Raw genomic sequence first — 23,070 nt, forward strand, 5'->3', positions numbered from 1 at the left:
GAATTTTTTTTGTGTTCAGCTTGAAGTTGTCTATCATAATCCCACATTTCTTTTCAGCAAGAAAACTTTTTGGAAAACATTCGTTGTCCAGTGGAATTAGTGAATTGGCAAAAGAAGAAGGTTAGAATTCAAAGAACCTGAAATAGGAAGCCAAGTCACTCAAACACAATCACATCTAAGAAGGTCATTTCAATATGACAGTGAGGCTGCTTGTTTTCATTTCAGCGGTGTTTCATCTCGGTTGGCCAAGTTTCCCTGACGTCACAAACTCATCAGCTGAAGGGAGGTGAAGAGTAGGGTTCCCTTGCTAGGAATGCAGGAGTACCTACTCCAGGTTAAACAAGGTAGCCATAACTTCATCCCACCACTTGTCTCCTCACCACACCCTGACCACCACCTCTATTCTGCACATCTGCCTCTGCCCCACGAACGGACCCACCCTTCCCCGTGGCACCATTTCCATCCTGCTCACCACATGAGTGCCCCCAACCAACGCACCCTGACCACTATCTAAACTAGAGCCAGACCTGTGTTCGCCTGCAGTGGAGCTCGCACCCATCACGTCTCCCCTACCAGACCTACCTGTTCTCCTTGGTTAGGGTCTTGTGCTGTTGGCTTCCCTCCTGATGCACCTCCATCTTGCCAATTAGACTGCCATGTGGAAAGCCATCAGAAAGAAAAAATAAATAGGTCCTGCAGTTAAAATGAAAGCAGGAAGCAAAGGAAACCCATTCTGTTGAGTTTGTCTAACACCCCAAAGCTGTGTCCCTTGCTGATTACCTCTCTGGGCTAAAATTCAGGCCTGGGTAACTGTTGATTCATTTCCGTGACTAGCTAGCTCTTTTAATGGACTCTATCATCACACATACCTGAACCAGAAGTTGAGGATTTGGGCCCCACTGAAGCAAAAAAGTCAGATTGAAATTGCAATAACTACACTACTGGAAGTCCATCGCTCAAACAGACATCAAATGAGTGCCTCCCACTTTCACATATGAAAAAAACAATCAACATAATCAATAATCAGATATATAGAGGAGGGTGTTTGCCCTTGCAGGGGGAGGAGTATACAGGTTACTGCAGGTCACGGATGGGACCTCACGCTCACAGAGGGAAGATGTGATGCAAAGGTCGCTGCAGTAAAACCATTAAGGGAGAAGGAGCTTAAAGAAAATGAGGAGTGTGTGCAGTTGGCATGGTGATTAGCGCCAGCTATCGGGACCAGGGTTTGAATCCCACGCTCTCCGTACCTTCTCCCCATGTCTACGTGCATTTCCTCCCACCGCTCGAAACAAACCGGGGTGGGGGGCGTGGAGGTTAATGGGGGCGGCACGGGTTCGTGGGCCGAAATTGCCTGTTACCATGGTGTAGGTCTAAATTTAAAAACTTACATTTAAATTTAAAACTGACATGTTTCGACTGAATCTCCTGAATCCAAACTGTTGGGGGTAAATCCTGATCCTCAAGAGTGAGTGGGTTCTGATCAAGGATCTGAGCAAGCAATATGAATAGCTACAGGATAGCATTTTTGTGGCGGGAAGGAAAGTGTAGAGGATGCAGTTCAGAAATTAAATGCAAAACCAGTGGACGTGCAGATTTAACCCATCCTTCAGGCCGTGATGGGAAAACCACACTGATTATTTAAATTTGCAAAGAGCTCATTAATTTTAACAGCAGGGTGTGGGCCTGCAAAGCTTCCTGGAATTGGTCAGATCTCTGGTGTCACCAGGGTGAAGGAGTGGACTGTCATGCCTGGGGTAAATGTCTCCAAGTGTGCCGGTCAAAGGCCCTCCTTCACAGGATTTGTAACATTTCTCAAGGAGGATTATGTTGGAAACTGGCCATTGGATTGTTGCCACAGCAGATTTCTCAAGGCAATTGCCCCTGCTACAGGACTGGGGGACCCAGAAGAAATTGCAGAACCAACAGCAACACCAACAACCAAAAGAATCATCGGCACCTCCACAGGTTGAAGAGGCTCATTATGGAGGTGGACAAACCCTGACACAGGGATCTCAGGCAGTGCCTCAGTTTCCCAGAGATGTCGGCATACTGTGTTCTGATTTGACACAGAGTGTCGAAGGGGACAGCGAGAGACTTTTGCAGTCACCCACAAAGAGTTCTGAAGTCTGCTGGACCTGGGGGACACTACCAGTTAACTAGATGCCCCTAGGGTATTGGAGGAGATATATGCTGAACTGCTCAATGAAACACTATTAACACATGAGGAGTTCACAAATATGGTATCTCGGGCTGGCAGTTCCATCCAATACACTACCCATGGCTGGTCACAATTTTAAAAATTAAATTTTAAATATAAGTTTTAAATATTTTAAATTTAGACATACTGCACAGTAACGGGTCTTTTCGGCCGTGTCATCCAATTAACCTACAACCCTGCTACGTTTTTGAACAGTGGATGGGAACTGGACCACCTGGAGGAAACTCACACAGGCTGGGGAGAATGTACAAACTCCTTACAGACAGCACGGGATTCGAACCGCGGTTACTGGTGGTACTAACCGCAACTCTAACTGTGCCAGATGAGAGAATGCTCAGGCTGGCTTCCCAAGGCCAGCTTCTAGGATGTAGAAGGCAGCAAGCATTAGACTGCAAAAACATCTCCAGTTCATTCATCAGAAAAGGCTGCATGCCCTTTATGTTCACATGGTCTGCATCCACATACATGGGTGCAAGATGAATGCTCAGAATCCTCGGAGGGGACTTCTCCCGGTGTCTCTCATCCATCACGTCAGAGAGGGACCTGTGGTTGAATCCTGCGTGCGCGAGACATGTGTGGTCCAGCCATACCCAAAGCATTACTGGGAGAAAAGCAGTAACTTACCGAAAAGTCAGGGACGTTGACTTCAGCACCTGAGGAAGAAGAATCGAGCTCCAGAGGAGGGTCGTTGGCAGAGGAAGAAGAAGACTTACAAGAAGAGGAGATAATTGAAGAGATTAAAATTAATCCACAGACTAAAGTTGAGGAGTTATCCACAATGATAATACATCAGTTTAAAGTAATGAAAGAGGCAATGAAAGAAGGAGTGAAGTGTTTAAAGGCTGAAATGAAAGAAGAAAGTCATAAAAATGTTGGATGTTGTGAATAAAATGAAGAAGTTGGAGAAAATGGATGAAAAAATTACAAGAGTACAGGATGATTTGCAACATGTTGAAGACAGCGTGTCTACTGTAGAAAACACTGGCACTGGTTTAATAATAGCTAATCAAAAGATTATAGATAAAGTGGATGTTTTGGAGAATTTTAGCAGAAGAAATAATATTAAAATAGTGGGTCTGTCAGAGGAAAAGGAAGGTCCATTTATGATTCATTTCTTTCAAGATTGGATTCCTAAAATTTTGGGAGAGCAGCATTTTGAAAATATAATTGAAATTGAGAGAGCTCAGAGCTCTGAGACCAAAACCTCTCCCTCATCAAAGGCCATGCTCTACATTAATACAATTTCTGTGCTACCGTGATAGGGAAAATAAAATGCTAAATCTTGCAATCAAAGGAGTGAGGGAACGTCAAGGCCCATTGTTATGGGAAGGGGATAGAATTTTGTTCTATCCTGACTTGAATGAAGATTTGCTGAAGAAAAGAAAATAATTCAATTCATCTAAGAAAGTCCTTTTTGATAAAGGATACAAATTTGTCCTTCATTACCCTGCGACTTTGAAGATTTTTCTTCCAGGTGAACAGAACAGATTCTTTGTTAACTCTCTGGAAGTGGAAGAATTTGTCTGGAGTTTTCCTTAAGTTCAATCTCCAAAACCTGCAGTGTATTTGATGCAAAGGCTTTTTTTTAATGGTAATTTTATAAGGAGGAAGAAATTGAAGAAATAATCTTATTTCTTTTATTTGTTTCTTTTGATTTCCAGGAAGCTATTTTAATTGCAGTTAACTTATTAATTCGTTCATTAAATTTCAATTAATAAAGAGATTAAATCTTGTATATTGAATATACCAAGGGAGTGGGAGAGTGGGGAACGCTGATCACTGTGGGATTATATGTGTGTTTGTGACTTTGGTCACGACCCGTAAAATAAAAGGAGTTAGTGTTGTATTTTGAGACAACCCTTATTGGGAGGGCTTTCTTTTGTATTACCATAAGTATAACTAATTAACTACATATTTTTTTTCTATTTCTTTCTTCTTTTGGATTGCTGGAGAAGGCACATCTTGACACATGAAGTATTATTTGCAGAGGGTGGGAGGCGATGGAAGAGGATCAATTTCATTTTGATTAGATCAGTAAATTGATGAAATTTGGAAATTTTAATATTAATGAGTTGAATGGATCAATTAAAAGAAAAAGGATATTAACATATATTAAGAAATTGGGTGTTGATATAGCTTTTCTTCAAGAAACGCATTTAACTGAAAAAGAACATCTGAAATTATAAAGGGATTAGGTGGGATATGCAATGTCATCTTTGTTCAAGTCTAAAGCAAGAGGTGTGGCAATTTTGATAAAATAGAACCTTCCAATTATTCAAAATGTGGTTACAGACCCAGCAGGGAGATATGTAATAGTACATTGTCAAATATTTTCAGAAATATGGACTTTTTTGAATTTGTATGCTCTGAATGTTGACGATGAAAAATTTATTCAAGATATATTTCTCAATTTATCAAAAAGCATATGAAAATATTTTAATAGGAGGGTATTTTAATTTTTGCTTTGATCCATTATTAGATAGATGTACCCGTGAAACGATGAGAATAAAAGCAGCTAAACCTACATCAGTTTTGATAAAAGATTTGAATTTAATAGATCTGTGGAGAAGGATTCATCCTAGAGAATAAAAGATTATTAATTTTATTCAAGTATATTTGATTCTTACTCCAGAATTGATTTAATTTTGACTTTAGCTCAATTTCCGAGGATTTGATCTGATCATTCACCTTTGTCACTAATGATGGAAATGCCTGATAAGGAGAAGTCAATCTGTAGATGGAGGTTAAATTCTTTGTTGTTGAAAAGAAAGGATTTTTGAGAGATTATTTGATCACAAATTTGAATTCGGTAAATGATAAATTTATTATATGAGATATCTTAAAAGTATATTTAAGAGGTCAAATTATAAGTTTTACTTCTAAAATTAAAAATGAATATACAAGAGAGGTAGATCAATTAGAAAAAGAAATTACAGTTTTGGAAAAGGATCTTCAAAATTGTACCTCTGAAGATAAACGTAGGCAGTTGATGAATAAAAAAAACTTCAATATAATACATTACAAACTTACAGAACTGAGAAAGGAATTATAAGAATGAAACAAAGATATTATGAATTAGGTGAGAGATCACAAAGTATTAGCTTGGCAATTAAAGGCAGAGCAGGCCATGAGAACAATTAATACAATAAAAAAATGATACTAATGTAGTTACTTATAAACCTCAATAAATAAATTAATCTTTTAAGAATTTTTATTCAAAATTATGTAGTTCAGACTCTTTAAGGGATGAAGATAAAATAAATAATTATTTATCACAGATAATGTTGCCTTGATTAAGTCTGGAAGAGCAGACTGAACTTAATACCCCGTTTATTGAGATAGAAGTAATGGAAGCTATTGCTTCTTTAAGGAGTATTAAATCTCCAGAAGATTAAATTCTTTATAAAATTCAAGTGGAAATCAAAGATTTACTAACGCCTATATTTATGCAAGTATTAGAACAAGGTTCGGAAACCCATACTTTTCCAGTATTATTTTTGGTGGCAATAATTACAATGATTTTTTAAAAAGATAGAGGCCCTTTAAAGCCTTCATCCTGTAGACCTATTTCATTATTAAATGCAAATTACAAAATTGTTTCAAAAATTTTGGCAAATACAATAATCTGTTACCTAAATTAATAAATATGGACCAGACAGGTTTCGTTAAAGAGACAATCATCAAAAAATGTAGCTAGATTGCTCAGTATAATTCATTTGGCTCAAAAGAGAGATGAGTTGAATGTTACAGCGGCCTTAGATGCAGAAAAAGCATCTGTTAGGTTAGGATGGGATTTCTTTTATTTGAGGAGTTGGAGAAATTTGGATTTGGATTTAATTTTAAAAATTTGGATTAGAGCTAAAGCTAAAGTAGTAACTAATGGACAAATGTCCACTTCATTTAAGAAGATCTAGTAGACAAGGATGACCCTTATCCCCATGTTTATTATTTTAGCAATAGAACCACTTGCCCAAGTAATTTACTTTGATTTACAAATTAATGGGTTCAGGATAGATCAAGAACATAAAATTAGTTTATTTGCAGATGATGTTTTAATATATTTGACTGACCCTAACATCTTTACAAAGATTATATGTTCAATTGGAAGAATATGGATATAAAAGTGAAATTTTGCCCTTAATTGAAGGAGATTATATTCAATGTCAAAGGGACCCTCAGTTCAAATGGCTAAAAGAGGGTATTAAATATTTAGGTATATGTACAAACTGAAATTTGAAGAATTTATATAAATTGAATTATTTATCTTTATTTAAAACGGTTGATTTGAAAAAATGGATAAATTTACCTATAACCTTTGTTGAAAGAGTTAATTGTATAAAAATTAATACATTTCCAAGAATACAATAACTTTTCCAAATGTAACCTATTTTAATACCTCAAAAATGTTTTCAAGAATTCAATAAACAAGTAAGGAAATTTTTATGGCAGGGCAAAATGTCATGAGTCTCCATTGAAAAATTAACATGGAAATATGAACTTAGAGGTCTACAGCTTCCTAATTTTAAAAATTATTATCGAGCGGCAGAAATGGAATTTTTTGCTTCTTTTTTTGAAAATGAAAAGCTGGAATGGGTTAATATAGAATTGAACAAGGTTGGAGAGAAGAGAGCAGAAGAATTTATATGCAAGTGGCAGCTGAAAATGATGGTTGCTGACATGGAGACACCATTATTGAAACATTTACTTAATATTTGGAATAAAATCAATTATGATATTGGTGGAAGGGGGTCTATATCGTCTAAAATGTCATTGATTCAAAATCCTCTTATAGCTTTTTCAAGGGTTAATCAGTTTTTGAAATTTGGTCACATAAGGGGATTATAACCGTTGAAGATTGTTATGAAAAATGTGACACATTATGTTGTATTTTATATTGTATATAGATATGTTTTAAAGGAGATAAATTGTGGCAGTTTTTTTTTGTGTGGGTCACATACAAACACTTCAAAACAGATCTCATTTAAAAGACTGGAGCTCTGCTCAAGCTCGAAGTGCCTTTGAAAAAGCTTTGGGGAGTGTCCAAGGGACTTCACTAATGGATTGTTGTTTTGAAAAGCAACAGATGAAAGAACTCGGAGGATTAAGTCCGGAGCCGCAGGCTGTCTGAGTGCAGTTTGCTGTTCTAGGAGGGTCATCTGGTTTTGCAAGCAGAGAGAGTTAAAACAGGTTTTTCTGTGTGTGTGTGTGTGTGTGTGTGTGTGTGTGTGTGTGTGTGTGTGTGTGTGTGTGTGTGTGAGCGAGAGAGAGAGAGAATTCAGTTCTGCAATTCTACAGTTCAGGAGCACTAGCTGTGACTAGAATTTGACAAGCTGGCAAGCTTGTGGAAAAACCCCATTTTGAAGATAGGTTGTGACTGCTTAGTTCAGCCTGGTCAAAGCCCTTGTGCTCATACAAGAGGAGAGGACTGGCTGCCTAATGTTTCACTTGAAATAAAAGAAACAAAATGGAACTCTGCGGTGACCTGAAAGAAAGAGGTTATCATCTGGAAAACCCTGATGGGGCAAGTTTCTTTGGCAAGACACTGATGTGGCTGATTAGAAGGAATGAATTTGTGTCCAGCGAACAACAAATCTCTCTCTGAAAACTGACAAGAACCTTCCTGAGCAGTAAAGATTTACCTTTCAAGCACCAAATCCTGGTGAACTTCATAAATGTTAAATTCTGTGCATACTATAAGAATTGCCTGCAACCAGTGAACTTGGAGGAATGAGAAGTGAGATTCGACTGTGAATCAATGAACTTTTCTAAACTTATACACACATTACATACACGTGCCCTTAGAATTAGAAGGGGGTTAAGTAAGTTAATAGTAATAATTTAGAGTTTGATCCTGTTTTCATGTTTAAAGATAATTAAAAGCAACTTTTATTTAAGTAATCGTTTATCTTGGTGAATTGCTACTGGGTTTTGGGGTCCTCAGGGCTCGTAACAAAGGGGTTAATTAATGTTATATGACCAACTGATTCACTTTTTTTGTTATTTTCAATTAAGAGCATATTTAAGGGATAAGCTTGGACCGAGTTGTACTGAAATAGAACTTCTTATTAAGAGAGGAATTGTTAACAAATTAATATCTATGATATATTCATTTTTAGAAGCAGGAATTTCCAAAGAAGGACTTCATAGATCTGAACAGAGATGGGAAACAGATTTGAATATTATAATTGATCAACAAAAATGGGAAGATTGATGTAAGGATTGTGTGACTAATACTATTAAATGTAACATATAGATTAGTCCAATATGATTTTTTTACAACAGCTATATCTGGCATCACAGAAATGGAACAGTTTGAAATCAGACTGATCTGATCAATGTTTTAGATGTGGTGCAGATGTAGGATCTTTCTTAAATTCAACTTGGTCTTGTCCCTGTGTAAGGCCTTTTTGGACAGATTTACAGAATTTGCTTTAGAACAAGTTACAGGAATTGTTTTTCCGCAAAGTCCTGATATATTTTTTATTAGGGAATATTGAAGGTACAAGAATGAAATTAAAATAATCAATTTTTAAGTTAGCTTTAGCAGTAGCTAAATGTATTGCGGTTACTTGGAAGTCTGATACATCTTTGGGTATGTTAAGATGGGATGCAGAGATTCAAAGTTGTATTCCTTTGGAAAAAAAATTACATACCATTTGAGAAATAAGTTTTCTAAGTTCATACAAATTTGGTACCTGTACAACCATATAATGGGATTAAATTTGTTATGATATCCTTCCTATGCATCCAGACCTGCAAGATTCTCCTCTAAGTGGTTATAAAAATTTGCCATACGGTGCTTCTCTATGCAATCCAAAATCTTTCTATTTCTTTCTTTTTTCTCTTTTCTTTTTATACATGGATTTATAGTATCTATTTTTTTTAGGGGAGAGGTTGGGTGGGTGGGGTTTGTGGGATGGAGTGAAAACCATCATTACATAATGTGATTTTGGTTCTTTTGAAATCTGTATTATTATATAAATATTATCGCTACATGTATGTAGATTTTTTAAAGTAAAATGTTCCAAAAAAAAATGAATGCCCAGTGTTGTGGTTGTTTAACTGGGCTTGTGGTTGTCCATCCTCCTTAATGCCAACAGACTCAGGGATTGCCCTTCTGGTGATCAAAGGAGAACCATCAAAAGTATGGCTGATGAGGACACAAGCAAAGAAGTGTCTAGCAGAAAAGCAATCGAGTGGTGCCGTAATGTTGCTGAAAAACACTTTTGGGTCCTAATCATCATGGCGGTAGACGTCAATGTGCATCAGCCAGGATCTCAAGAATGGCGGTGAGTGCTGCATGCTCCACAAGGCAGAGAGTCAGCAGTTGGCTGCCTACAGCGGAACGGTTGGTATAGCAGTTAACGCAATGCTGTCACAGCGCCAGCGATCAGGATGGGGATTCGAATCCCACGATGTCTCCAAGGAGTTTGTACATTCTCCCAGTGTCTGCATGGGCTTCCTCCGGGCTGTATGTCTAAATTAAATAAAGTCCTGCATCTTCAGATGGAGAAGAGCACAAAGAGGAGGAGGACAATGCTTCAAGCAGTACCGGATGAGCTATTGTTCTCCTCATTTGCAAAGATGAGATAATGTTTCAAAGCCTTTCCTGACCTCACTGATCAGAGAGCATCTGCATTCATAGATAGTGGGCATGAATAATGGGGTACTTTCAGAGTTAATGACCTCTCCCAGGTGGGGGTCATCAACACTGTGTATTGTGCAGGACAGGTCAAGGTGGGAGTTTAAACATTTGCATTCGAGCTTTCAAGAGATGACATTATAGTAACGAAAGGCAACAAAGGCAGGAGATACTTATGCAGTCAGACAGCAACTGTGAAGAGAGATGCCAAGCTCTTACTTGGGCTCAATGACCTTTCCTCAGAACAGATTGCATTCCACATGATCAGATGTCACTCACGGAAGGTACAGGTCCAGTCAAATGCAATGGGCTGGACAAAGTAGAATGACCTCAGGAGTGAAATGTGAGATCCCCATCTCTTACCCCAAGTCCAATGACCTGCATTTCATTCCAGCTGTTTGCCTCGGGGCTGGAGGAGGGGGAGAGAGTGGATGCCCCATCATTGCCATTGATGGCCAGTCCACTACCTTACTCCAGTGTTCTGTGCCCTCTTACTGTGCAGCGAGGGAAGGGGGAGATGGTTGGCAAGAGGGAGATTACTGACACAGTCAAATGGATAGGTGGTTACTGTGATGGTGAGTGAAAAGAATGGAATAACAGATGTAATTTTGAACCATGTTGGTGGCTGCGTTGTGGCAGGTGGATGGGTGAATCTGCAAGAAAACTGGTGAGACAGCCAAGGTGATAAAACATATAAACTTCAGTTGTCTCATGAGATTGCTTGGAGGTGCACCCATCAACTGAATCACCACTGGCCACCAATGAGGTTCGAAATGACACCTTTACTTTCTTTCATTCTTCTCATTTTTGCAAACATGTGCAGCAGTAGAATTAAGAGGGTAGCAAGGTGGGGGAGGATAGAGAGATAAATACATCAGGAAGTGGGCAGATATGCCACCATGCTCATCACGGTCTGATATGGGGAAACCAATATCCCTTAAGGTAAAGCTCTCCAAAGGATAGTGGAAACAGCCCAGGACTTCACAGGCAAAATGCTCCCCACTGTCGAGAACACCTAGAGGGAATGCTGCTATCAGAGAGCAACAGTAATTATCAAAGATCCTCAACACCTGGGCACACGCTCTGTTCTCACTGCTGCCATCAGGAAAGAGGTAGAGGTGCCACAAGACTCGCACCACCAGGTTCAGGAACAGCTGCAACACCTGCACATCAACAAACTCAATCAGGGATGTATTTAAGGACTCTTACTTTTGCACTTCATTGATTTTTTTTCTCCTCTTTGTACTGCAATCAGTTGTTTACATTTCTATATTTGTTTACATGTGTACATTGTGCAGTTATTTTGCAGTAATTCTGCCTTCCCCGCAGAAAAAGAATCTCAGGGTTGTATGTGATGTCATGTATGTACTCTTACGATAAATCTGAAATTAATCCGAAATCTTTCCAGGTGAGATGAGGTCATTGTAAAAACACAATAGTGTAGAAACACAGGTCAAACAATGTACTTTATATAGTAATTTTTTCTGAGGGGGAGGGGCATTGTCCCACAGGCAGGAGGTAATAGGTGGATAAGGGAGAGAGGGCACACCAGCAAACAGCGGGAGGGAGTATGACTCTGTGAAAGGAGAGGGAAGGGGGTGGAGAGTTGGTGGAAAGAAAACAGAGGGACAGAGAAAAGAGAAGATCGGGGACAAAGCTAGCAGAAACTGGAGAAGTCAGCGTTAATGCTTGCAAAAACCAGAGAGCTCGACGTTAACGCCAACAGAAACTGTAGAGGTCGATGTTAACGCAACAGAAACCAGAGAAACAAAAATCGGAGAGGTTGACATTAACACCAATAGAAACCCAAGAGGTTGACGTTAACACCAACAGAAAGCAGAGAAGTCTATGTTAACACCAACAGAAACCAGAGAACTCAATGTTAATGAAGTCTCTTTGCTCCATACTGTTTAACCTGCAGAGTTTCTCCAACATTGTGTTTGTACTTCAACTAAATTGTCTGCAGACCTTTATGCTTTACTTTGTGATGAGTTCACCTTTTCAGATGTGATGCGGTCATTGAGCAACACACTTGTCCAGTTGTGATGCGGTCATTGAGCAGCACTCCTGACAAGGTGCGACGAGGTCATTGAGCAACACACCTGTCCAGTTGTGATATGGTTGTTGAGCAACTCTCCTTTCCAGATGTGATGAGGTTATTGAGCAATGCACCTGTCTAGTTGTGATAAGGTCATTGTGCAGCTCTCCTATCCAGATGTGATGAGGTCATTGAGCAATGCACCTGTCTAGTTGTGATAAGGTCATTGTGCAGCTCTCCTATCCAGATGTGATGAGGTCATTGAGCAATGTACCTGTCTAGTTGTGATACGGTCATTGAGCAGCACTCCTGTCCAGGTGCGACAAGGTCATTGAGCAACACACCTGTCCAGTTGTGATATGGTTGTTGAGCAACTCTCCTGTCCAGATGTGATGAGGTCATTGAGCAATGCACCTGTCTAGTTGTGATACAGTTGTTGAGCAACTCCCTGTCTAGATGTGATGAGGTCATTGAGCAACACACCTGTCCAGTTGTGATATGGTTGTTGAGCAACTCACCTGTCCAGATGTGATGAGGTCATTGAGCAACACACCTGTCCAGTTCTGATATGGTTGTTGAGCAACTCTCCTGCTAGATGTGATGAGGTTATTGAGCAACACACCTGTCCAGTTGTGATACGGTTGTTGAGCAGCTCTCCTGTCCAGATGTGATGAGGTCATTGAGCAATACACCTGTCCAGTGGTGATACGGTTGTTGAGCAGCTTTCCTGTCCAGATGTGATAAGGTCATTGAGCACCAGACCTGTCCAGTTGTGATATGGTTGTTGAACAGCTTTCCTGTCCAGATGTGATGAGGTCATTGAGCACTATGCACCATAAAGATGTGAAGCAGGGTATACACTCCCGTTGCTAATGTCTGCTGCTGCCTTCACCAAAGTCTTTAAGAATAGCTGTGGGTTTCATGATGAAGGATGATAGTCTGGTGGACACTTACAACCATCATAACAAAGAGTCAGGCAGCTACCTGTTGTCATGCTTTACTCTCCTCCTCCTCTGCAGACAATTCTAAGCAAATGGAAGCTTAGAATTTGTCAACAAATAATAGTATTCCATGCATTGTCATCAAGCTTAATCTGCCAGATCAGGTGCGAGACGAAGTGATGAGACCGCAATACTGGGACTGAATTAAGCCATTCTGACAAAGGCACAGATTTTCAATCTTCCTGTGTACATCAACCCGGCTCCAGCATATCAGACAGATGACATGAGCCAATTATCTCACCGGTTGTATCGGTAAAACCTGATCTTATCACCAGTGATTCACTTTGTGCTAAAACCCACTGTGTGATATAGAATGCTTCCAGCAGGAAGCTCATCATTAATTCTTTTCCCCTCTATTCTTGCAAAATGGAGGCAGGATTTTAATCCAACATATGATAGAGGTTTAAACACCTTCTCTGAGATGATCTCTCACTGGCCTTGACATCCCGCTTGAAATAAGGCACACAAAGTTGGACAGAATATTCTAACGGCATCCTAAATGATTCTTCTTGGCGGAGTTTTAATTTGTTAAACTTGTATAGCTTAATTGTGTTTCTAAAACCTTGGATTACTTTTGCATATTTTAAAAAAATTCGAACAATATTTTGGAACGACAGATTCAATTTTGCAGATTTGAACATCTCTGACTCTCCGCTCCTCCACTCATTTACAATTCAGAATGTATTTCCTCAATCTTTTTTGTGAAATCTTACATCTCGTGTTTCTCTAAATAACCATAACTATGCCTTATTGGAGAGAGTGGAGAGCACCAAGTTCCTTGGAATCCACTTAACATCTCCTCACTTGTCAGGAAGGCGCAACAGCGACTGTACTTCCTAAGAAGACTGAAGTGGGCAAAGACCTCAGCCACCATCATGTCAACCTTCCACAGGAGCTCTATAGAGAGCATCCTGGCCGGTTGCATCACAGTGCAGTACGATTGCTGCAGAGAAATGGATCATACGTTAATCTACTGAACCATAAGAGCAGCAGAGAGGATCACTGGAGTCTCCCTCCCTCCCATTAACATGATTTACTGAGATCATTGTCTGAAGAGGACCCCTTCTTCCTTGCATACAGCATCTTTAAACTACTCATGTTAGGAAAGAGATACAGGAGTATTAGAGCCAGCATCACCAGGCTGAGGAATAGCTTTCTCCCAGTGAGAATTCTGAGTGACCAAAGGAACTGTTCACACTAACCACCTGAGACTCTCATATTTACTCAACAATATTTATTTATTTATTTGTATATATGAATACTTGTCCTGCATATGTGTAATTTGTCTATATGTGTGTTATGTCTGGCTGTGTGTCTTTGTGTTTTGTACCAAGGACCAGAGAACGCTGTTTCATCGGGTTGTACTTTTGGATGATGATAAACTTGACTTGAATTGAAACACCTTGTCCTTTCAAAAGAGATTTGGTGTTTTGATTATTTCCAAGTCAAGTCAAAACTGTACGGTGAGGGCTTGCTGTGTGGGTGTGCATCAGTTCGTAAAAATAACTCCAAAGCAGGCTTTGACTAGGCCGCCTGCTGTGCCGTTTACTAAAATCAGCACTGATCTGATCTTGTCCTCAAATCTGCTTTCCTTCCTGTCCCCCACAACTCTTCACTCTCCTAACTTCTCAGAACCTGCCTGTCTCAGGCGGAGAGATTCAATCCTTCATCCTCTCTTTGAGAGAAAAATCCAAAAATACGCAGGCCTCCCACAGATTAATCTCCTAACCTTCATTTATTCCAAAAACAGGTATCCCATGAAGGGAAGCATCCTGTCAACGTTTACCCTGCCAAGCCCCATCTTAAATATCTCTTTCATGTTTCATTAGTTCTTGGTTTATATTTCATCTTACAGTGCAGCTACAGAGATGGGGCCTGAAAACTACTCACACCAATGATTTGTTTCACTTGCTATTTCTGGTCTGAACCAAAACCGATTTATATATCTTGATCGATTGAGCCACAGTTGTTTCTCACTGCTGTACCAAAGTCAGTTTTCATTAACCTTTTCCTTTCTGCCTGTAATGACTTTCAAGGAGTCCAAAGCTATAGATCTAACAGGTCTTTACTAAGTGCAGAAAACGCACAGGGAAAACCAGCTGGAACTATCTCCCCAAACTCCAAATACATTGTTTCTTTTGGCAGATGAGAAGAAGGGGGAGTGGAGACACATCACGGCTCCAATTGTTTCAACTGCCCGGTCCTAGCGCCAATGGCTTTAAATAGCTTCTTAGAGGAGCCGATGAAGTTTTTAAGTAAAATTCTGCAACTGTGGGGTCTGTGCTTGGCAGCGACCATGAGGTGCTGTGGACCGCAGGGGAGCAGCAGTCTGGTGCAAGCCACTTGAAAAATGGAGAACAACCCCACCCCCCTACCACATTGAGAAGGAGAAGCAGAAAAGATGACCGAACATGGCAATGGGCTAGCAAGGGCCTCGGTGGCTGAGGGACCCCATAGGCTGCAGGCGACTTGCGGTCAGGGTGACCAGCATGGGTTGTGGGCTGCTGGAGACTGGCTTATGGGTGCTGAAGGCAAGAAGGGCTCCCAAGGGGCTTCCTGCTGGAGACTGGCTTATGGGTGCTGAAGGCAAGAAAGGCTCCTGAGGGGATTCCTGATCATATTGGAGGTTTGGAGCTGAACTTGGGTTGCCAATGGATCGATGCGGCTGCAGGGGCTGCAGGAGTGCTGGAGGCGAATCCACGGACACTCGGTGACTCTGAAGGGACTCTCATTTGCTTCTTTTTCTCTCATACTGTAAAAGGCACTGGGCAATGCCTAATGAAAACTCTGCCTTACAGCAGGCAGAGGCTATTTCTTGTAATATTGCATGTTCTGTACTATTACATAGCAATAAAGCAATATTGAATCAGTCAATGTTCTCCAGAAATCACAGAACTCTTTCAATATCAACCAAACATTCTGATACAGTAGCTCCTTGAAATGTGTGCTTGCTTTACTCAATATATAGTATAAATAGTTACAAGCGTGAAGAAAAGGAAATCTTCTCACCTTCTTGTAAAGACTCCTCAGATCTCGGTATTGCCACATGCTGTTCAGGACTTGAGATGCTGCCTTCACCACCTTGGGTGAATGTCTGCGTGAAAGACACCACATCGCAAGTTAGATACAAACATAGCAATTGGCTGTGAGGATTGAGAGGAACGAACAAGTTGAGAAAAAAATGAGAATGGTTGTTTAGAGAAATGAAAATAGAGTGAAGCTGACAGAACAATTGGTGCGAGTTGGTCATCTTTACATTTGCTGTCTTACAAGCTTTTGAGCTTCAAATTAAGGGTGAAATAAACAAGTCTGAACAAATGGTTTCTCAAGGTTAATGTAGTGTATGATTGATTTTGCTCAGTAGGCAGACACAAACATACACATACTGCAACAAGAAACAAACACTGAATTACTGCTCTCCATTTTGACAGATGAGGATGAATTTGATGTTGATTGGGAAGAATACCAACCCAGGGTTGACTGGTCTTTCTGGAGAACTTGAGCTGCTCACAGTCATTATTGTTGCGGAGACTCACCATGGGCTTTGAACCAGAGCCGGATGGAAGAGACTGGTAACAGAGATGGGTTTCTTTTCAAACCCTGTCCAACGCAATTAGCTCCCAGGTATCAGCTTGAATTAGTGATAGCTCTTAGCTATCAGTCAGAAGGCTGCTGCTTTTATGTAAAGAAGCACTTTTGCACCTCTTCCCATCGCAGTAAATTGGAATAAAAATGGAGAGATATAAAACGGGCTAGTGAATGCACTGCAAACTTTCCCCAAGAGGTGATGGGCACATATTAATAAAGGCACTTACACTAGGCTTCAGATCGAGAGACAATTCAGCAAAAACAATGAAGAACAAAGCAAGAGATTTCCAGCGGTTGTTCAGCCGGTGTGAACAGAGGTGGGGGTGGGGGTGGGGGGAGCAGACCAGAGGCAGGACAGTTACACATGCGACTAGACTGTTCAATGTATTACTGTGCAGGAAGTTCGACTTGATTTAATTAAGACCCTACATTTGGATGTGGATGATTGGGTCCTCGGAGACACTAGGTTGTAGACTGTTCAAGGGATGAAAACAGCAGTTGGGCGGCACGGTTGGTGTAGCGGTTGGTGCGACGCCTTTACAGCGTCAGCGATCATGGCTGGGGTTCACATCCCGTGCTGTCTGTAAGGAGTGTGTACATTCTCCCAGTGTCTCCGTGGGTTTTCCCTGGAGGCTCTTGTTTTCTCCCACTGTTCAAAATGTACGGTGGGAGGGGGGGTGGTGGTGGTGGTGGTGTAGGTTAATGGGGTGTAAATTGGGCAGCATGGACTCATGGGCCAAAAAGGCCTGTTACCGGGCAGTATGTTTAAATTTAAAAATGTAAACTTTAAAATATACCCGCAGTTATAAGCAGAAGTGCTGGTCTCAAACATCCCAGATTTTAAACTGAGTTCACACCTAGGAAGTGTATTTGATCAGTCATTTGAAATGAACCGATACAAAATATTTTAAAATCAAGTTGCTGCTGTCGCATCTAAAATAAGGCAGCATAAAAATAAAAGCTTCAGACAAAACAAAATCCAATCAAAAGTATTCCTGGTGGTTTTACGAGGTTGCTTACCTGAATTGTTCAGTGTTATGTGGTGTGAGGTTGAAGTGTTGGAGAGGATTAAAATATTTCAAAGTATGGATTGAAAGGTATGTCGGAATGGGTAATAGATATTCATGGATTTGAGGGGTTTATTAAAGATAGGGAAGTAAATAAATGAGGAAGTGAAGTGGAATTAATATTACACAGAAGGCAAGAGGGGATCTCCTTCAAGGATCATACCTATAAGATAAGGGGATATATCTCACTCACTTTTTTTATTTCTAAATAGAAATCCAAATTGAAATGAGAATCAGGAACAAGTGTACAACAAGTATGAGAACAGTATTCAATTTCTTGTCGAAAAAATCTGGAGTTTAATCGCTATTTTTCCGATGCATATCTTATTTCAATCCTTGTCCTGAGAAACTCTGGTGCAGCTGAAGAAAGGGCACTGGACGCAAAATGAGGTGATGGCTGTTTTAACACATTAGAGTTTCACTGAGATGTGGCCAATGGGTGGAGGCTGGGTGAGGACCATGGTAGGGGGCATGCTGGCCATAGTGAGGTACTTGACCCGAAGCATCCAGTGTGCCTGCCTCCCAACTGATGCCACTTGAGCTGCTGAGTGTTTCATTTGAATGGGAAGCCAGCAGATGGGATGGAGGCGTGACTGTGGAGTGAATGGAAGAGTCAGATGGGGATCTTAGAGGGGTGCTCCTGGGATAATGGGCAGGGTTGGAGAGGAGGCAGGATTTAGGCAAGAATGCCTCTCCAGTTAGCAGGAAGTTTTAATGGACTAATTCTTCCTACAATACTCCAGAAGGAATCTTGTTCGGGGAATGGTGTCATCTTGGCCTTGCCTGTTGTAAACATCACATTGGAGTCACAAGGTGACTGATGACAGGAAGTGCCTTAGTGATGTAAGGTGACCCAGGAATTGTTGTTATTGTACTTTACCCTAAGAGCAATCAATTTTGAATTGTGGAATACTGGAAAAAAGGTATTATGCAATTGAATTTTATTGCTTAGGTGTGGACATTAATTTTAAGATTTAAATCATTAATCATTAGGGAGACATGGTTAGCGCAACACCTTTACAGTGCCAGGGACTGGTCCTGGGTTTGAATCCTGCATTGTCTCTAATGAGTTTGTATGTTCTCCCCATCCCTGCGTGTGTTTTTTCCAGGGGCTCTGGTTTCCTCCCACCGTTCAAAATGCACCGGGGGTTTAGGTTGATTGGGTGTAAATTGGGTGGCACAGGCTCATGGGCCAGAATGGCCTGTTACCGGGGTGTATGTCCAACTTTTAAAAAGTAAGCAAGCTCCCCTTTAGAAAGGTCACCAACCTCTTAAACTAAAAATTCATCTCCAAAATACTGCTGTTTAAAACAAAAAAATCCTATTAATTCTTTCACACTTAAAAAAAAATCGGTGATGGGGATAAAAGATTGACAAGTATTATCTATTAGCAAAAAATTGATTCCTTCTGGGATGGTAAGGGTGGGAACTTGAAATTGGGAGATTATTTAATCTTTCAGGAATCTGCTCGACTCAAGGAAGCAGGAGAAGATACCTCATTAAATATATTTGAAACACCAATAGATTTTTTTTACAGTCAGGGAATTAAGATTTACGGGGAAGAGGCAGGTAGGTGGAGCTGAGTACACAGCCAGATCAGCCATGATCTTGTTGAACAGCTGTCTGGCTTGAAGGGCCAGATGGCTGTCTGCTTCCTATTTCTTATGTTCTTACAAGTACACCCAATTAGAGATGGCAAAGCTTTGTGATCCATGACCATTTACTTTGGTTCATACTTCAGACAAAATGCCATCATAATCTGCAGCTTGTGAAAACCATGACCATTGCACGTCGTGATCTGTAACATACTTGTCTCCTTTACTCTTGGCGATGCCAATGAGCTTCTCGATCCCTCCAGAGTCCCGCAAGGCCTTGGCGTTTTCCATGTTTTTGGTAATGACTTCATGCAAAGCACAGCAAATGGCAGTAATTGTCTCATCAGAAATGGTTTTGCTCATAGTGGCGGTCCCAGTGCTGGTGTTGCTGCTGCCTCCAGGAAGACGGTGAACAAGGTCTCGCATGGCATATTTCCCTTAGAGGGTGGGAGCAGGAAAGAGGAGTGGAATTAGACCATACAGAAGACTGTGCATACCTCTTGTCTCAGAACACAGCACAGTACAGGCCCTCCAGCCCACGATCTTGTGCCAACCTATATTTGCCTAGCCAACAAACAAAACCTTCCATATCTCACACCCATAACCCTCTATTTTCTTTGCCTTTCTTTTAAATGCCCTTAATGTTCTAGCCTCCACCACCACCCCTGGCAATGCATTCCAGTCACCCACTGCTCTGTGTAAAAAAAAACATACCCCTGATGTCTCCCCTCAACTTTCCTCCCCTCACCTTCTACAGATGTCCTCCGGTGTTTGCTCGTCTCGCCCCAGGGAAACAGGTGCTGGCTGTCCACCCTCTATCTATGCCTTGTAGACCTCTATTAAGTCTCTTTTTATCCTACTTCACTTCAAAGGGAAAATTCCTAACTCTTACTTACTTCATGACATATTTTCCAATCTGTGCAACTTCCTGGTAAATCTCCCCTGCACCCTATCCATAGCTTCCACATCCTTCCTATAATGAGGTGACCTTATTTTGATGAAGAATATAGAAGCATGGGAAAAGGTGATTTTTTTTTAAAGCACAAAACTGTAAAGCTATCTGGAAAAACTGGAAAATGAAACAATCATGGAATATCCAATGGTTAATGTAATTGATGCCCTTTCATTCACAAAGGGTTTCAATTGTGCAGATCTGCAGGTTTAACTTGACACTCAGGCCATTGTGGGAATGAGAAGCACAAATGAACCGGTCAGCGAAGTGGTTGCCCAGTCTATGCTTGGTCCCATCGATGTAGAGGAGCCCAAGTCATGAGCACCAAATGCATGAGACGAAGTTGGAGGAGATGCATGTGAATCGGTCTTGTTTGGAAGGGCTGTTTTGTTCCTTGATGGAGTGTGGAAACAGTCTCTTTGGCACAACTTACCCGAGTTCCACTCTCACTTATCCCACCTGCCTGCGTTTGACCTTCAAAACCCATCCAATGTAGGCATCTGTCCAAATGTTTCTTAAATGTTGCAACAGGACCAGCCTCAGCTATCTCCTCCTGCTCCATACACTCACCACTCTCTGAATAAAAAAGTTACTATCAGGTCCCTATCGAGTCTCTCCCCCCCACCCACCCTACCTCTGCCCACTGGGTAAATAGACTTTGTGCATTCACTTCTTACCTAATCTGGTAAGAAGTGTAGGGACAGGCTTACACCTCATACAGATGCAGGGAAAGCGCAGGGGGGGAGATGGACGGTGGGAGATGGAGGGGGCAAATGGGCAGGGAGAGATTGAACGGGACATGGATGGGGGAAGAGAGATAGACGGACGGGGGTAGAGACGGATGGGGGGAGAGACGGACGGGGAGGGAGAGATGGATGGGGGAGAGATGGATGGGGGAGAGAAGGATGGAGGGCGAGAGACGGACGGACGGGGAGACAGAATGGGGGGAGAGACGGAGTGGGGGGGAGAGACGGACTGGGGGGAGAGTCGGACTGGGGAGAGAGTCGGACTGGGGGGAGAGATGACTGTGGGGGGGAGAGAGAGACGGACTGGGGGGTGGAAAATGGAGGGGGAAGATCAGTGAAAGACCAGTCGATTCATGGAGATCCTTTCCCAGTTGGCACTCACATTAATTCTATTGCTGTGAGGAACTTTTAATTTAGAGATTCAGCCTGGGTAACAGGTCCTCCTGGCCCATGAGTCCTTACTTCCCAAATACACCAAATTGACCAATTAATCTACTAATTCCATACATATATGGTGTGTAGGGAAACAAAAGCACCTGCTGGAAACCCCCATGGACGCAAACTCCTTACAGACAGTGCCAGATTAGAAACCACAGTTACCAGCATGGTTGGCTTAGCAGTTAGCAGAATGCTGTTACAACACCAGCAATCAGGAATAGGGTTTAAATCCCATGCTGTCTGTAAGGAGTTTGTACATTCTCCCTGAGTCTGCATGGGTTTTCCCTGGGGCTCTGGTTTCCTCCCACAGTTTGAAATGTACTGAGGTTTGTAAGTTAATTGGGTGTAAATTGGGCGCCACGGACTCCTGGGTCAAAATGGCCTGTTACCATGCTGTATGTCTAAATTAAAAGTAAAAAATAAAATTAAAATTAAAAATTAAATGAACTCACTGGTACTGTTACAGCTTTGTGCTAACTGCGACATTAACCCTGTCCCGTAAGCTGTTCTGGAGCCATCAATATGGCTCCTTAGTTCCAGGTAAGGAGGGATGGACAGTAAAGGTTGACTTTACAAATGAATAAGTGAAGATATGACATCAACTAATAAATCTGGGAAAGGATTCAGGGTGGTATGCAGATTGAACCTCTTCCCTCTCAGGGAAAATTGTGACAGGTAACAGAGAGTTCCTGCACAGAAGCAGGAATGTGAAGTGAGAAGAGTCTTATGTGGACTGCCAGCCTACTGGCCAAACAGGTCCATTCCTCTGATGTACTTCTAACATTTTCCTTTTTCAAAACAGTCACCTTGTTAACTATCCTGAGCAGGTCTGTGAACTTTGAAAACAGAGAAGAAACTTGGAAATTAAGTTGTTGAGTCTAGAAAGGGATGGGTGAGGAATTTAATTAACAACAGTGGCTCGTCTGTGAAAATGTGACATGAACCAGCTATATTTTAGTTAACTGGGACTAAAATATCATTCAGCTGCTAGTGAGATAAATTAAAATTTAGTTTTGATATATGTGGGAAAAATAAATAGTTTTATATCATACACTGCATCTAGAAACGGAAACATAATTGAAAGTAGTGTGACAGAGGTATATGTAGGGGAACATTTTGGGGCTGGTGATCATAATGTCATTAGTTTCAAGTTAATTATGGAGAAGGATAGGTTTGGGCCTCGGGTTGAAATTCTAAATTGGAGAAAGGCTAATTTTGATGAAATGAAAAAGAACCTGGATTGGAATAAGTTGTTTTCAGGAAAGGATGTGCGAGGTAAGTGGAAGACCTTCAAAGGTAAAATGTTAAGAGTACAGAGTTTGTATGATCCTGTTAGGATTAAAGGTAAGGTTAGCAGGCATAGGGAGCCTTGGCTTTGAGGGATATATTGGGGATCTGTTTCAGAAGAGGTGTATAGTAGGTATAGGCAACCTGGAGCAAATGAGGTACTTGAGGAGTACAAAAAAAACCATAGAACATTACAGCACAGAAATAACCCCCTTTGGGCCTTCTAGTTTGTGTGGAACCATTTCTTTTGCCTAATTCTACAGAACTGCACCCAGTCCATAGCCCTCCATACCTCTCCCATCCAGGTATCTGTCCAAATTCTTCTTAAATGTTAAAACTGAGCCCGCATTCACCACATCAGCTGGCAGCTTGTTAGATGAGATACAAACCAAAGGACATGGGCTAAGAGTGAAAGGGGAGAAGTTTAGGGGGAACTTCTTCACACAGAGAGTGTGGAACGAGCAGCCGGTGAGGTAAAGAATACGGGCTCAATTT

General features: G+C 41.2%; 1 protein-coding gene across 13 annotated transcripts in view; it reads right to left on the bottom strand.

Annotated features, from left to right (window-relative positions):
• ctnnd2b (catenin (cadherin-associated protein), delta 2b) overlaps positions 1 to 23,070 on the bottom strand; it is a 1,542,927-nt gene that overhangs the window by 37,476 nt on the left and 1,482,381 nt on the right. For 10 of the 13 annotated variants that reach the window (XM_069906986.1, XM_069906993.1, XM_069907003.1 and 7 more), the window contains 3 exons: positions 19,367 to 19,589; positions 15,912 to 15,996; positions 583 to 651 (listed from right to left, as the gene is read on the bottom strand). In XM_069906986.1, the coding sequence (XP_069763087.1) occupies positions 583 to 651; positions 15,912 to 15,996; positions 19,367 to 19,589 (377 nt within the window). The remainder of the gene's footprint in view (positions 1 to 582; positions 652 to 15,911; positions 15,997 to 19,366; positions 19,590 to 23,070) is intronic. The other 3 variants (XM_069907010.1, XM_069907068.1, XM_069907077.1) reach the window with 1 other exon arrangement.

The sequence above is a fragment of the Narcine bancroftii genome, chromosome 1 (genome assembly GCF_036971445.1).
Source record: "Narcine bancroftii isolate sNarBan1 chromosome 1, sNarBan1.hap1, whole genome shotgun sequence".
Taxonomy (NCBI): Eukaryota; Metazoa; Chordata; class Chondrichthyes; order Torpediniformes; family Narcinidae; genus Narcine; species Narcine bancroftii.